This window comes from Globicephala melas, chromosome 4, assembly GCF_963455315.2.
Source record: "Globicephala melas chromosome 4, mGloMel1.2, whole genome shotgun sequence".
In the NCBI taxonomy this organism is placed as follows: domain Eukaryota; kingdom Metazoa; phylum Chordata; class Mammalia; order Artiodactyla; family Delphinidae; genus Globicephala; species Globicephala melas.
In genome coordinates this window covers 87,564,124-87,579,393 of record NC_083317.1, presented here as the reverse complement: position 1 = coordinate 87,579,393, position 15,270 = coordinate 87,564,124, and the positions used below count along the sequence as shown (strand labels likewise).

Sequence of the window (15,270 nt, the reverse complement as noted above, 5' to 3'; positions counted from 1 at the left end):
TTATGGTCCCGCTAAGCAACTTTTCTCAGAATTTGAAGGAAAGATAAACTTCAAAATACATCAATAAAATTGAGAACTCGCTCCAGTCCCAGGTGAACTCCAGTGATGGGGGAAAGGGGTAGGTAATGTGGGCAGCTGAGTCAATTCTACTGCAAGCCCAAGTAGCTGACAATACTCTGCATGAGTTCAAGAAGCAGGTGGTGGAGTACATGCAGACTGATGAATCCACAGCCATCAACCATCTGCATCAAAAATAACACCTCAGCACCTCAGTGCTGACAATCTACCTTCTTTCCTTGATCTCCAACTCATAAGCAAATGATGTGCAGACAAGACTCAGAAACTCTTTTATTAAATTGAACGCAAAATGACTGTTATAATAATGTCAAGCCTTTATCAGAAATCAATACATAAGTGAGTATACACAGCCAAAATGAGCCATCAACATAAGCAGTGTAAATTTTAAATAACTTTCAGATTTCTCTATCCAATATGCTGAAGAAAATAAAACCAAAAGAGCAATTTCAGTTTCACAATTCACAGTTGAGTGGTTTTAATCCCATGACACTTTTGTCATTTATGTAGCCTCAGAACACAAACAGATTTCCAAAGTGGTGACTGGCACATAGCATATACAGCATATACAGATGTTAAACCCCTGTATGACATTTAGGGAAAATTGTAGGAAACAATCCCAATTTCATACAGTGTTGGCTGGCATTTTTTAGCTATATCCTTTACCAGAGACCTTGTCCTAGTGAAACAGTAAAAGCAGTTTTAAAAGTTTGCCATGCCATTAAATGAAGGGTTCTAAAGCCTCCTTGGTTTTCCACGATTTTATTCTCTAATTTAAAACAATGACTGCGCTAAAATGCAACATTAACAGTGAAAGCAAAATCAGTTTTGCTTCTGGATCTAGAGCATACATCCAAGAGAGGCAACTTATTGTCCTAGCAGATACATGAAATGCTTTAGAGCAGAGTCTGACATACTCTAGTAAGGCATTTCAAAGCAGACACACCATACCCAAAGTAAATTATTACGGCAGCCGAGGATACCACAAGGTGAACACCAATTAACACAGAATAACATGAAATTCTTACAAAACGACACACTAATTTACAAAACCACAGAAATATGCTCAAGTACCAAAAGAAGGCAAAACAATGACCAGCCACTCTAAAAGAGTTTTGTTCCCATAAATGCCAGATTTTTCAGAGTAGAAATAAACTGCTTTATATGTGCTTTGCCCTAGGGTAATATCGTTCATCCAGACACATGGGGTTACTTTTCCTTAAAAAAATATATCATGTAGAGAATATACATATAATCAGCGATATAGAACATTTATTTTCACTAGTGAGGGGGTCACTTAAGCACTTACATAGAAAGAGTTATGAATGAATCAAGAAAGTTATATAATGCAAAAGGAAATCTGATAAAACCTGTATTGTTAGTGAGATTTTTAGCAGTTGCATTGACTTAATGAGGAACTCTGACCATGGAAAAATCTTGAAGTTCAAAGAACTGTGAAATGTCTAAAAGTGAAAGTCTAATTAGTAAAAATACGTATTTTCATTTTAAGGGCCCCAAAGGAAGTGTAATTTTGAAAGCCATGAATTTTATCAAGCAAGCACAAGAACATGCATCAGGAATACTGACGTTTCAGTTCTGACTTACCCGCTGAATCTTCATGACCTGCAATAAGTCACTTAAATTCTTCCGATTTTGTCCACAAAAAAATTGGCATAAAAATAAAGGCATATGTCAAAACTTTTTCCTAAACAGTACTAGAGTAAAGCTGAAGATGGTTACTAAGGCTCACAATTTCAACAACTCATCGTACAGTACAATCATTTTTAATCCTGCTAATTATGGCTAAGAGAAAGCACGGGCAATTACAATTCTCAGGGAAGTCAAAGGCTTTAGATAAATTAATGGTTCCACTTTCTAAACTACTCAATCTGTTCCTGTAGAGTTGATTAAAACAGCTAATAGTCTATGGGGTTGACTCTTTACTCCTCTCTACTTTCTGGTAGAACATGTGAAAGTAGTAAAAGAAGTGATACCACGGAGAAAAGCAGCAGTAGATTGAAATGAGGTATAGCTGATTTAATAAACCCCAATCAGTAACTTACAGTTTTCTAAAGAAGCTGCATAGTTCAGCAAAAATACATCATAAGAGGAGGGGTAAAGAAAAAGTTCTTGTCATGAAGCTTTAAAATGTATGACAATTAGCATTTAAAACGACCAACACCAGAAAACTTCAGTTTGAAAAGGAGTCGTCTTCCCTCACTCTAAGCACATACAGAAACTGAAAGTGGTAGGCTAAAGTCCACAGGAGAAAAGGACATATGTTAATTGGCTCAGGTTTTCAACTTCATACACAGCTTTTTAAAAGATGTTAATATGCAGACAAATATTAAACTACAGTTAATGCCACCTATGCTAAAGTGTTTAAGGGAAATGTCTGAAATTTACATTAAAATGTGTATTTTTTTAAAACTCCATTGTTTGATGGATAAATAGAGGGGTAGACAGATATGCAGTAATACAAGTACTGGAAAATGTTGATGGTAGAATCTAGTGGTAGTGTATCGTAAAATTCTTCAACTCTATGTTTAAAAATTTTCATAATAAAATGTCAAGAAAAATGTTAATATTTCTACAATAAAATTAATTTAGCAGTGTGTTTTAAAGACTCAAAGTACTCAGGCAATTTAAAATTTTGAATTAATTGAAGCAAGGAAAATTTTGCTTTAAAACACCTTGAACCTGATTTGTGAAGATGCCTGTTTTTAATGTAGAGACGAACTAGCACAATTAATAAGTATTGTGAAGACAGTCTCTTCACACACTTCATTTGCAAATACATAATTCTATCCTCTCTACAGTATTAGATAAGTTTGAAAAAGACACTGGAATAAAATTTTTCCAGACTTCAATATCAAGCTCTCCCAATCCACCACACTACTATTCACTAAATATAAATGTAACACAGATCAAGGCGAAAAACAAAAATCAATGACTGTTGCCAGCCTGGGACAACTGGATTCATTTTCAGGATGTATGGTTCCTGATCAATAATGATACAGTCTTACTCAATATCAAATTGAGATTGCATAAATAAAAAAAAAAGATGTAGAATGCGCAAAAAGCTTTGTTATTCCAAGCTCCTGTTTTATGAATCGTGATTAATGGCAATAATTCTATCATCTCTTCTCTCTGTGAAATGCTAAAACTTGCTAAAGGCACTCATATTCTGGGCTTATCAAAGACAGGGTCACATGGTACCATAAGCCGGTTTTTTTTGGTAGCTACCCAGAAAGGGAGTTGATAAATGATCCTCCCATTCATAACAAGAAGGCAAAGTCAAACAGCTATCAGTAGAAATATCATATGAGAAGCTATTTACACAGCTATTTGTCCATTCAGTTAGATTGACAGTAATAGCTCACAATGGCAGGGGTCCACCACCAAAAAACTAAAGCAACAACAAAACATTCTTTATGATGCCTGAAGCTCCTGAAGGGAGATTTTGCTGGTTAAATAAAAAAAGTTGGTAAGGTGGAGTATTTTTAAAATATCTGTTCAAAAGCCTTCATTAAACTTTTGCCTATACTGACAAAACATTTCTCTATCTCTAAAGCAGCTCTGTTGTCTTTAGTACATGTCCCAACAAGTTTTTTTAGAAGGTACTTCCAGCCTATGTTCTGACACTGAGGAAACAAAACAGATTAGGTTCCAAATCCATCACTCCTAGGCCTCTCTGTAGAGGATATTATGCAGAACAGTTACCTGTCTCCCCTGACACAAGCAAGACTCGTTTCACATGGGTCACTGGATAGTCCTCAAACTGTCGTTGCTCATAATCCCAGCCAATTCAGGAGTGAAGGAATCATTAATCCCACCACTAATCTATCTACAGAGGAAGATTTAACCAGATATAGATATATACATATATCCTTTTATCCTTGTTCAAAGTGTAGATAGTGTAGCAACAAGCAAGCACACCAGTACTGGAGGACAGCTCTGTAAAATAAAGTGGAAGATCTCATGCTTTCCTTTTAGTTGTTTAAGTAAGAGGGACATGGGGATGATCTCTGATAGCCATGGTTCTTCATTCAATCTCAGGGTTTCAAAAACTCTAAATGGTTTTCTAAGTTTACCAACTAATGAAAAGGGGCAATAGGGAGGAGGAGTTGGAGGCAGAACTTTTTCTAAATGAATCGTATAAAACAAGTATTCACCTTGCGGAATTCCGTGCAATAAGAGACAAGCAGACGAACGTCATAAACAACATGCACGTATTTACAAGTTGTAGTACGTGATACACAAAGACAAGACCAACACAGTGTTTTCAATGTGGGGTCCAAAGGATTACATGGCACACTCGGTTCTGTAGCTTAACATTTTTGAAAAAACACTTCGAAGGCATAAGCAATCCAATCTTTTAATTGGAACACCAAAATTTTTCCTTCACAACTTCTTGCCCTCGATATCTTAGAAGAGTTTCTAATTGTTATCTTCGAACACTGATTTTTGAATGACAACTTACACAAAGATATTCACAGAGAAAAGAGACGTTGATGCTCTGAGTTCTTCTTGCAGATGATTACTGGAATCTACTTACTTGACTAAAGGTTTTCCATTGGTTAGGCCTCTGTCCATCCTTATATACAGAATATAAAAAGATACTAACATGATTCCTGGGGAGCACAGAGTGCAAATTCTAAAGCACAATAAAGAGCAGGACTCGATTTCACTAAATGAAACCAAATGAGATCACGTATCACTGACTGCAGTAGTAACAACAGCCTTCTTTGACAGGGGAAAAAAACCCACTGTCTGTAAGGAATGCATGAGTATGAGAAATTGTACCATGAAGGGATGTATTTATTTAGGCATTTCCTTTCTGACACCTTTGTCACACTTTGTTTCACCTATGGAACACAGGAGAATATTGCAAGGTAACAAGCTCAAAACATAACCCACTGTCACAGAGATGTGTGATTTTTTTTGGACGTGTATGTAACCTTTATAAATGATCATAGAAGTTATTTATCAACTTCCTAGAGTTTGGAAATTAAGGAGCAAACCCAGCTATTGTAGGCAATATGGTATCTAAAGTGTCATATAAAACAAACACATCACTCTTTTTTAGTGCAAAGAAATATAACAAGTAAGAATTAACACTACAAATCTAACTTTTTTCTTTAAAAGAAAATGAGTTTATGGATTCATAACATCCATTAAGGGCACTGAGAGATGAGAAACCTGAATATGCAAGGCCAGGAAAAACATTAAGGCCTTAAGTCCACTGCTGTTATATATATATAATGAAATTGTTACGTGGGGAGAGTAGAGGGAATCCTTCCTTTAATTTTATTTGCAAAGGAAAAACCGAAAATGGATGAATGCCACTTTTATAAAATGTAAATTTTTATCCACAATCTTTTACTGTTATTTAAGGATTCAATGAAATCTTCTCTATGGTATCACATAAAGCTATATGTACATAGTTTTATACATATATGTGTGTGTATATATATAAATACATATATATACACACACACATACCTATACATGTGTATACATATATATAGTCACACATACAGAGAGGGGAAAAAATGAGATCTTTAAATAATCACAGAACCATGTGGCCAGAACTGTCATATTAAAATCTACCAAAAAATTATACTTAGCAGCAAAATGAGTAACCTACTGACCAATAAGATAAGCTCTAAATTGCCCTAAAATAATCAATTATACTTTATAGATTACTACAAAAAGGGTTATTATACTAAGAGTCACAGGTCTACATAGAACCTCAACAGAACATTATTTCATTCTTTTGTTTCTGGGAGAAAATAAAATTACTAAGCAATTTTACTTTTAAAAAAACCACCACTTCAACAGAAGGGCAACTTGGTGGTGTACCAGAGACTAATCACAAAACTTAATTTTAAATATGGGTCTAGTATTTTAAAATTGTTCAGAAGTACTAAAGGAGAGGAATGATGATTATAATTTTCCTTCTTCTCATCTCCTTGCCTACAGAATTTTCAAGGAAAAATAGGAGTTTTATTTTTAATTAATAACATAAGCAATCAAAAGTGAATTTACCATAGTACACAGATACTGCTCAATATAAACCACCTGGTGAACATGGCCTTTCAAAAGAAGTATGGATGAGCACCAGTCTTATCCATGTAAATGTAGTAAATATGTAAAATATGGTTAATGAAAGTTCGTAGAATCCTCCATTATTTAATCTAGATATAACACTAGAGCTTCTCATTTTAAAAACAAAGAACAAAAATAATAATGCTGTTGAAATTATCAGATATGAAAGTAATCTATAATATATTTTTATTATCTTCAAGGAAGCTAGATTATAAAGAATAATACCAAAGTTCAGGTATTTTTCTATTGGAAATGATGATACTAAAATTTGATTAACTTTTTAAAACAATTCTTCTCTACCTCAGAAATAGTAAAGGTGTGGTATTTTTCAGGACAGTCAACAAACTAGCAAGACAAAGAAGAATGTAAGTAAAACATAAGGATCTGTTTACCTAAAAAATCTACCAAAACAAACATCAAGGGATCTGAACTTACAGTTGAGACCATCATATAAGTACATGTTATTATCATCAAGTAACTCTAAATTGAAATATCAAACACATTTCATTTCCTAAAACTAACTGAAAAAAACGTATATATTTTTTTTAAGTCACATCTATTCTAAACTCATTGGATATTCAAATGTGAGGCTTGGAAAACCCACAACATAGCTGGGGCATGAAAATGAACTTATTGGATAAGCTAATTCAACTGGGGGAAGAAAAGAGGTGGGAAGAAGGTGAATTTAAATTTGTGAAATTCACAACTGGAAATGAAGTTTCACTGTTTGGAAGTATACAAGCACATTAGAACTGTCTGAATCCAAGAAAACCTGCATTTCAATCATTGGAGGACATGATAAAGAGAAAAACTGTCCTGGGAAGGACTCTAATGCAGTTTTACATAGTATATCCTACTGACAATGCATTGAGTTGAGATGGTGATTCCAAAGAAGCCTTGGGAAACTAAAATCTTTGCTTACCTGTTTTTACTATGATCTGAAGCAAGAACTCAATAAAATTATTTATTTAGCAGTACGTAACACTAAAATTGCAGAAAAAGATGAAGTTTTTAAATAGCTAAAGCTCTAAGTGGTCAGGCTACTAGTTGACCAGAACTTGGTCAAGATAAAAAGTTATTTCTCATGGGGTAGGTAGGTCACAGGCTTTAAGCAGCTCAACACAACTGACCTGAAAAAGCATCATGACTTAAGCATGTTCTCTTCCTTCCCCAGTTTTGACACCTTGTGGTACCACTGCAGGTTAGGTGTATTAACATTAAGCAGAGGAATGTACTCATATCAAAAGAACCACAAAGCAGAACATGTTGACAGAAGGCAAACAACAGGCAGGACAAGCTGCTCTATCTGAATATGACAATCACTATACATATCCCAGATTCTCCATCTCATTCCTGTACCGCTGTTCAGACACCTTGCTTTTATGTTGCTTGCTCTCTAAATGCTGCCGGAATTCCATTTCTTCGCCGGCCCCAACATTACACATGGAGCAGTAAAACTGGCCACTTGGAGTAACGCACATGGCCAGATCACGTGGAATTCTCTGCCGAGAGCGGGGATTGAAGTAAGGACCTGCTAAAGCAAGAGGCAAAAGTAATGTACTCACTTCAGCATACTAAGTGAATGGTGGTCTGACCAATTATCACCGTAATTTGTAATTCTAAGCTCGAAGTATAAAATTCACAGATTCCTAGCTTTAAAAGAATGTAAAGTTAATGGGTGTTTTAAATTACAATTTTATACAGGTTCAACCTAAAAAGCTAAAATGATTCCTCCAACTATCGTCAGAAATGTTACTGTAGAGCCAGACCCAAACTCTAAATGGCAATGTCTCTAAAAAGTAAATATAATTTTAAAAATACTTTCATTTCCAAGCATTATATAAAAATCTGTATAATTATGCTAATTCTTTAATCCAAAAATTCTAAGAATTATACTAAGAAAATGTTGAGAATTTTTGCATAGAGATTTATGAGCAAGGACATTTATTTCATCAGAGTTTATAAAAGCTTTTCTGGGAGGGTGAGGGGAAAGGAAAGATCCAAAAATATAACTCGAAAAATCATGGTAATGAATGCAATGAAAAACTATACAATCACTAAAAACAAGGTTATAGAAAACTCTTTAGTAACAATATTTGATTATAATATGCTATTAAGTAAAATAAAAATATCACAAAATATGATTACATTTCCATTTTACAGAAGTAACATACACAAAGAATTGGAATGATGTATACAAAAATGGTGGAATTATTGATAATTTTTTTCTTTACGTAACTGACTTCTTAAGTTGGACCATTAGCTCAATTATTTTCTGCTTTTCCTTTCTACTATAATAATAAACATTTAAGGCTTTTCTCAAAATGTTACTTTAACTGCATGCTACAAATATTGATGTATTTTTATTACTATCTGGGTCTAAGAATTCTCCATCACCAGTATGATTTTTTCTTTGGCCCATGAGTTATTTAGAAATGTTTAAAAACTTCCAAACACATAAAAATTTTGTTTGCTTTTTTATATTTTTATTATTGACATCTCATTTAATTGTACTCTGATCAGAGAACATAAGTCTAAACCACCTTCTATCCTAAAGTTTTTTTAATCTAATATTAAGAGACCTACCTCAGCTTCCTTCATTTCAGCTGAATATTTTTTACCTAATCTTAAAATCTTTGTCTTTTAACTGGGACTTTAGTAAGTTTACATTTATTGCAATTACTGATATATGTGTAGATTTTCATTAATCTTATTATATTGTGCTTTCTATATGTCCCTTCTTTCTATGCTTCTCTTGCCTTTCCAATAACTTTTTGTTGTTGTTGTTTGTTTTACTGTTCACATGAGTGACCTCTGCTCATATATGTATGCATTGGAGGCTGGGGTAGGGAAAGGATGAGGGACTGCTCAGTCCTACTCTCCCTACTGAAGGTAATCAGAAAATGCAGGAAATATTCCTAAAAACTAGTAATTCTGAACTGAAGGTATATATCAGAATCACTGAGGAAGCATTTTCAAAACACACATATGTCTGAGTACCACTCTAAATTTACTGATTGAAAATCTCTAAGTCATGGTTCAGCCATGTGTATTTTATAAAAACTCCCCAGATAATCTGAGTCACTATCCTGGTTGAACACCACTGCTATAATTTTTATTTTCCCCAATAAATGGGGATTTAATATGGTGCAACTTTAAACCAAACAGCCCATTTTTATAACGCATTTAAATGTCTCAGCTGACAAATACCAGAAGAAACATAAAGGTACTATAAGAGACCTTAAAACATAGACTTGGTTTAAAATCAAAATAAATAATACTCTAAATAGGAAATAAATAAATAAGACCTGAAATAAACACCAGCTTGAAAAACCACTAGACCAATTCCACAAAACAACAGCTAACCCCAAATTCTCAGGGCTATCTATTACCATTAAAGGAAATAAAAATAGAGGAGACCATTTGCAGAATGCAGTGAAGGTATGTGGAAATCCACAGAATACCTGAATTATTCTGTACTGCATACATATTTCTCCTATTAGGCATCATCTTATATTCATTCCCTTCTTTCCGGGTCCGCCGTTGACCAACCTCTGAGGATTCTCTGGAGAAGAGAAATTTTAAGAGTGAGACTTCTAAACAAGGATCCCTTTCAACTCTTTTCTCTCTAGAGACAGTCTCACATAACACGCTGGCCTAAGAGAAAACAGCAATACCTACGAGAATGAGTTACTCTGAGCTTCCGCCAGCCGCAGCCTCTTGGCATGATTCTTCCCTTGATAGTGAGCCTGGGCCACAGCCGGAGAACTGAAGGAGGCATCACAGAGCTTACAGTAATCATTCTCTGTGGCCAGAATCACTCTGCCTCCTGGCTTAAAGGAGCTCATCTGACAGCAAAGACACGAGAAACAAGGTTTAAAAATGTGCACTTTATTCTCTTCTTCTCCTCAAAGTTCCTTCCTTCTAAGAGTTGAAAAATAACCGAACGTTATGGCATGACCACGAACACTCAGCTTTATAAGGACAGGAAATAATTCATTCCAGAAAGAAAAAAAGAAAAAATGGCTGGGAGACAATCGTGGTTTTGCATTACAATCACCTGTGTACCAAACTGATGAGTGCCTCATTGCTATCTCCATTGAAGAAATTTTAGAAAAGAAGTTTAAAAACCCAATATGGAAGATTTAGGGCAGTACAGGTAAGGCTTAAAATCACATTACCAGAAAGAACAAAGTCCTCCCAGAATCCATCAACAAGTATTTACTGAATGCCTACTGTTTATAGGGCTTGCTACCTAATGCAAAAGTGATATACATACATGTATTTAAAAAATGAGCCCCTGTCCTCAGAGTCTATAAATTAGCTACAGATATAATATAATTAGGGGGGAAATAACCAGCAGATCCAGACAATTGTATTCAGGTTGGGAAACAATGAGTTAAGGGAAACCTAACACAGTGCCTGGAAAACAGTATGAACTCAGTAAGTATTGTTGGGTTAACAAAACATGACACATTAGATTTTGGCTAAAGAAGAATAAAATATACAATAAAGAATCTGGAAAGCATATCATATCAGGACCAGCTGAAGGAAATAGCACTGTTTCACCTGGAAGGGAAGATTTTTCTGGGGACAGGATAATTGTTTTCAAAAATCACAAAGGGCTATGCTATGAAAGAAGGCTGTTTGCCCAGGAGGGTGGAGCCCATTGAAAACAGTCCCTAACAGGAATCAGCTGTCCATTTTTAGAGCAGCCTTCAGGTATTAGCACTGTGACAACTACTCAGCCTGAAGATCTCGCTGGGTATTTTCCTGTCCTCTGATTCTCTTTTTAACATATCTCATTTTCCCCACAAACTCATGAGGACATGAATAGCTGATATTGCTATCCACACTGTAAGTACTGAAAAACTGACACTCAGAAAAGTAAAATTATACCATGGTGTTTAGGAGTAGAGGTCTAAGGTCAAGAGAAATCATTTGCTCCACCACTTTATAAAATTTGTAACACGACGGACAAGTTACTTAGTTTACCTGGGCTTTTAATAAACTTCCGGGTGAAACAATGCTGCTGGCTCATGGATCATACTTTGAGAAATAAGGTCAATACCTCTGACTCGTTGCAAGCATTAAAAGAAGTCAGGACCCAGGCCAAGAATGAGGCAAGAGAGGCACTTGCCATGGGCACACAATTTAAGGGAGCATCAAAAAACTCAGCAATCAGGATTAAAAATACTTAATGGGGGGTTTCCCTTGTGGCACAGCAGTTAAGAATCCGCCTGCCACTGCAGGGGACATGGGTTCGAGCCCTAGTCCGCGAAGATCACACATGCCGTGGAGCAGCTAAGCCTGAGCACCACAACTACTGAGCCTGTGCTCTAGAGCCCACGAGCCTCAACTACTGAGCCCATGAGCCACAGCTACTGAAGCCCGCGTGCCTAGAGCCATGTTCTGCAATGAGAGGCCACCGCAATGAGAAGCCTGCACACCGCAACAAAGAGTAGACCCCGCTCGCTGCAACTAGAGAAAGCCCGCGTGCGGCAACGAAGACCCAACGCAGACAAAAATAAATAAATAGAATAAAAGAAAAATACTTAATGGAATATTTTTATCAATCAAACTTATTGCAAAAAAATCAATGAGGAACAAAACAAAAATCAAAATTTTAAATAAAGACAGGATCAGCAACAGTGCCATGCCAAGCCACATTGCTGCCTAAGGCAAAAGGAAAATTAATAACACTTATCCTGTCTTTAAGTTTTTGACATTTTGTTCACCATTGACTTTTTCATGTTAATTTTGAATTTTTTAAATATCACATTATTTATCTTGATTACTGAGTATTTTGGCTCCCTCTTAAATTCTGTGCCTAAGTCAAGTGCATCCCTCATCTCACCCTAGGCCCAGCTCTGAATGAAGTAATGCATGAAAAGTGCTTAGCAGAGTACCTGGCATAGTAAGTACTCAATTAAAGTGATTATTATTTATTATTATTTATGACCTATAGAAAAATAATACTTCAAAGACAGAGTAGCATCCATACTTCAGAGGCTACTAAAGTACAGGAATATCTTGCCTCAAAGCACCTGATCTATCTCCCAAAGAGTGAAAGGAACTTGGCTCTCAAGTGTGTGTCACGATACCAAAGTCCAGAAAGAGTTTATACAGGCTCTCTTCATGGAGGTAAGAAAAGGGCAGCCTCAAGAAACTGATCTTGCTGGAAGGCAAAATATAAAGTCAATGGGATTAACTGCAATAGAGATATAAATGTTTAAAAATCTCTCATTCAGGGCTTCGCCTAGACATTCAGGGCCATTTAACCCAGAATTTTGAGAACTGCATAGAGAAAGACTCATGAAATAATTTTGTTTCATCATTTCATGCACCGTAACCAAAGCCAATGAGAAATCTTGGGATTCATGGATTTTTGCATGCATTAAATCCAGCACCACGGAGTTCAAGGAGTTAAAAGCACTAAGTAGGACCTTTTAGGAATATTTGCTCAACTGTACCTTGATGGGCACATAGACAACAAATTTTACCCATGACCATCTGTGCATAGGACAGTGCCCACCTTGACACACGTGTCTCACCTGCGGAGGGACTGGAACAGCTGGAGTAGCCACAGGTTCCACTGCATTGCTCATTCTGGCAGGAGGAGGACAGCTGTTTGCTGCATAGTAATTTCGGAGTTTCTTACCATGATTTTTACCCTAGAAGTAACATGAAATGAGAAATCACTGTGAGGAAAATTTGTCAAATTGAGTTAATGTATTTATTAATAAATAAATTTTATTCTTTCAGAGATATGCAACAGTGGGATAAACAGACCACTAGCTAGATTTGATTATTACCTCTTAAAGTAGAAGAGTCTACTACTCTTTGATTCTAACAGAATGATTAAGTTTATCTCTGAACGATAAGAGAACAAAGCCAAAAGACATTAATTTCCTATATATTTCTGGAAAAGTACCACATTTTCCAGATCTGTGTCCTCTCCCAACTTGTTGCCATTCATATGCCACTGCCTAAATATGAATTTTATGACACTCTGATCTAATCTACTTTGTAAGTCAGTAATGAAATGGATAATCCAATTACTTTTACAAAAATAGCACTTACAGAGCATCTTTTTACTTACAAAGAACTCTCATATGCATTAGCTCATTTGCCACTCACAAAAATCCTGTAAGAGGAATTTGTTAATGTTATCCACATATGACAGCTGAGAAACTGCAATCCAGAGAGTGTGGGGAACTTGCCCCCAACACCTTCAGGAGGCCTAGCAATGGGGCCTGCCTTGAGGCAGGCCTTCTGAATCCAAAGCAAGGCCCTTTTTCAGTACAGCATGATGGCTTCAGGATACACTGTGAACCTCTATTAAAATGGCTTTCCTCTCTCATCATGTTTCGTTTAATTTATTATTCACAAGTTTATGGCTGAGCTGATACAAACGGGTGGGAAGGGTCAGTGGTCTGAAAGCATTCTAAATGAGGGTAAAACCGTATATTACTCTTTAAACTGCACTGTAAAATCCAAACCTGTAGACAAATATTTATTCACCATCTACTACATGCTTGGCCCTAGAAATAAATAGGACTAACATATGGTCTGGAGGAGGAGACAGATACATAAGCAGTTAAAGGAATGAGCTAAGTTCCACTTTTTGGCCACTGGAATGCTGTAAAGGTGCTTTTACCATGGTCACAGTGATCTCCAGGAGTCAAATACAACAGTCACGTCTGTGCGGTCATTATGCTCTAACTCTAAGAAGCACCATACTATTCATACTCCCTCCTTCTATTGTCTTCTATGACTACCTCTTACCTCCCTACCTCTCATTCTCTAAATGCTGCCGCGTCCAATGCACTACCCTCAGCCCTCTTTTATCTCCATCTATACACAAACTCTAGGTTATTTTACCCAGTTTCCCAGCTTTAAAATATAATCAATAAGTTGGTGACTCCCAAAATTACCTATATCCATCCCTGTTATGAGCTAATTGCTTGTGTCCCTCCAAAATTCCTATTTTGAAATCTAATCCCAATGGGATGGTATCTGGAGGTGGGACCTTTGGGAGGTAATTAGGTCATGAGGGTAGAGCCTAATTAGTGCCCTTTAAAGAAGAGGCCAGAGGGCTCCCCGGCCCTCTTTCCACCATGTAAGGATATAAGGAGATCTCCTTATATCCTTGTATGTAAGGATATAAGGAGATCTCCTTATATCCTTACATATAAGGATATAAGCCTGTCTGCAATCTGGAAGAGGACTTCGCCAGAACCCATGCATGCTAGCTCTCTGATCTCAGACTTCCAGCCTTTAGAACTGTGAGAAATAAATGTTTGTCGTTTAAGCCACCCAGCCTATGTAATTTTATAGCAGCCCCAACAGACTAAGACAATCCCTGACCTTCAGAGCCATATACCCAACTGCCTTCGTGCGATCCACACATTGCATTCTTAAGAGGCATATCCAACTTAAAACATCTAAAACATAAATTTGGGTTCCCTCCCCACCACAGAACTTTCTCATCAGTGCCACCACCGCTATTCATCCACATGTCAGTAAATGGCACTCCTCTCCACCCAGTTACTCAAGAAAAGCCGAGGGGTCCTTTTCTTGAGTCCATCCCTCCTTAAAGCCAACACATGCAGTCCATCAGCAAGTCTTGTCAGCCTACCTCCAAAATATATTTCCTAAGTCATTCCATTTCTTTCCATGGACACTCAAATGCCACAGTAATCTAAGCTACCAACTTTTTGCACTTGTAGTAGGCAGCACCTCCTAATGGTCTCTGCTCTACCCTCTCATCCCCCTAGCATTCTCCTCATAGAAGCCATACTGACAATTCTAGACATAAGTCACATCTTGTCACCTCTCACTTAAAATATTCTGATGGCCTCCCAGTACACATAAACTAAAATCCACAACTCTTACCTGTAAGTCCTATTTGATCTGGTCCTGTCTATTCTCGGACTTGATTTCACACAGCACCCCTTCCTCCTCATCACGTTCCTGCCTCACGGCCCATCATGCTGTTCCTTAAACATGCCAAACACATGGACTCTAGGGCCTGTGTACTCGCTATTCCTTCTGCCTAGAATGTTCTTCTTTCCAATCTCT

General features: G+C 36.6%; 1 protein-coding gene across 3 annotated transcripts in view; it reads right to left on the bottom strand.

The window, feature by feature from the left end:
• Positions 1 to 324: 324 nt before the first annotated feature.
• The window catches only part of ZMAT3 (zinc finger matrin-type 3), a 32,178-nt gene continuing 17,232 nt past the window's right edge, over positions 325 to 15,270 (bottom strand). For 2 of the 3 annotated variants that reach the window (XM_030863172.3, XM_060298399.2), the window contains 4 exons: positions 12,741 to 12,860; positions 9,868 to 10,034; positions 9,651 to 9,751; positions 325 to 7,720 (listed from right to left, as the gene is read on the bottom strand). In XM_030863172.3, coding sequence (XP_030719032.1) covers positions 7,509 to 7,720; positions 9,651 to 9,751; positions 9,868 to 10,034; positions 12,741 to 12,860 — 600 coding nt within the window. In that variant the 3' untranslated portion in view covers positions 325 to 7,508. The remainder of the gene's footprint in view (positions 7,721 to 9,650; positions 9,752 to 9,867; positions 10,035 to 12,740; positions 12,861 to 15,270) is intronic. The other variant, XM_030863196.3, reaches the window with a different exon arrangement.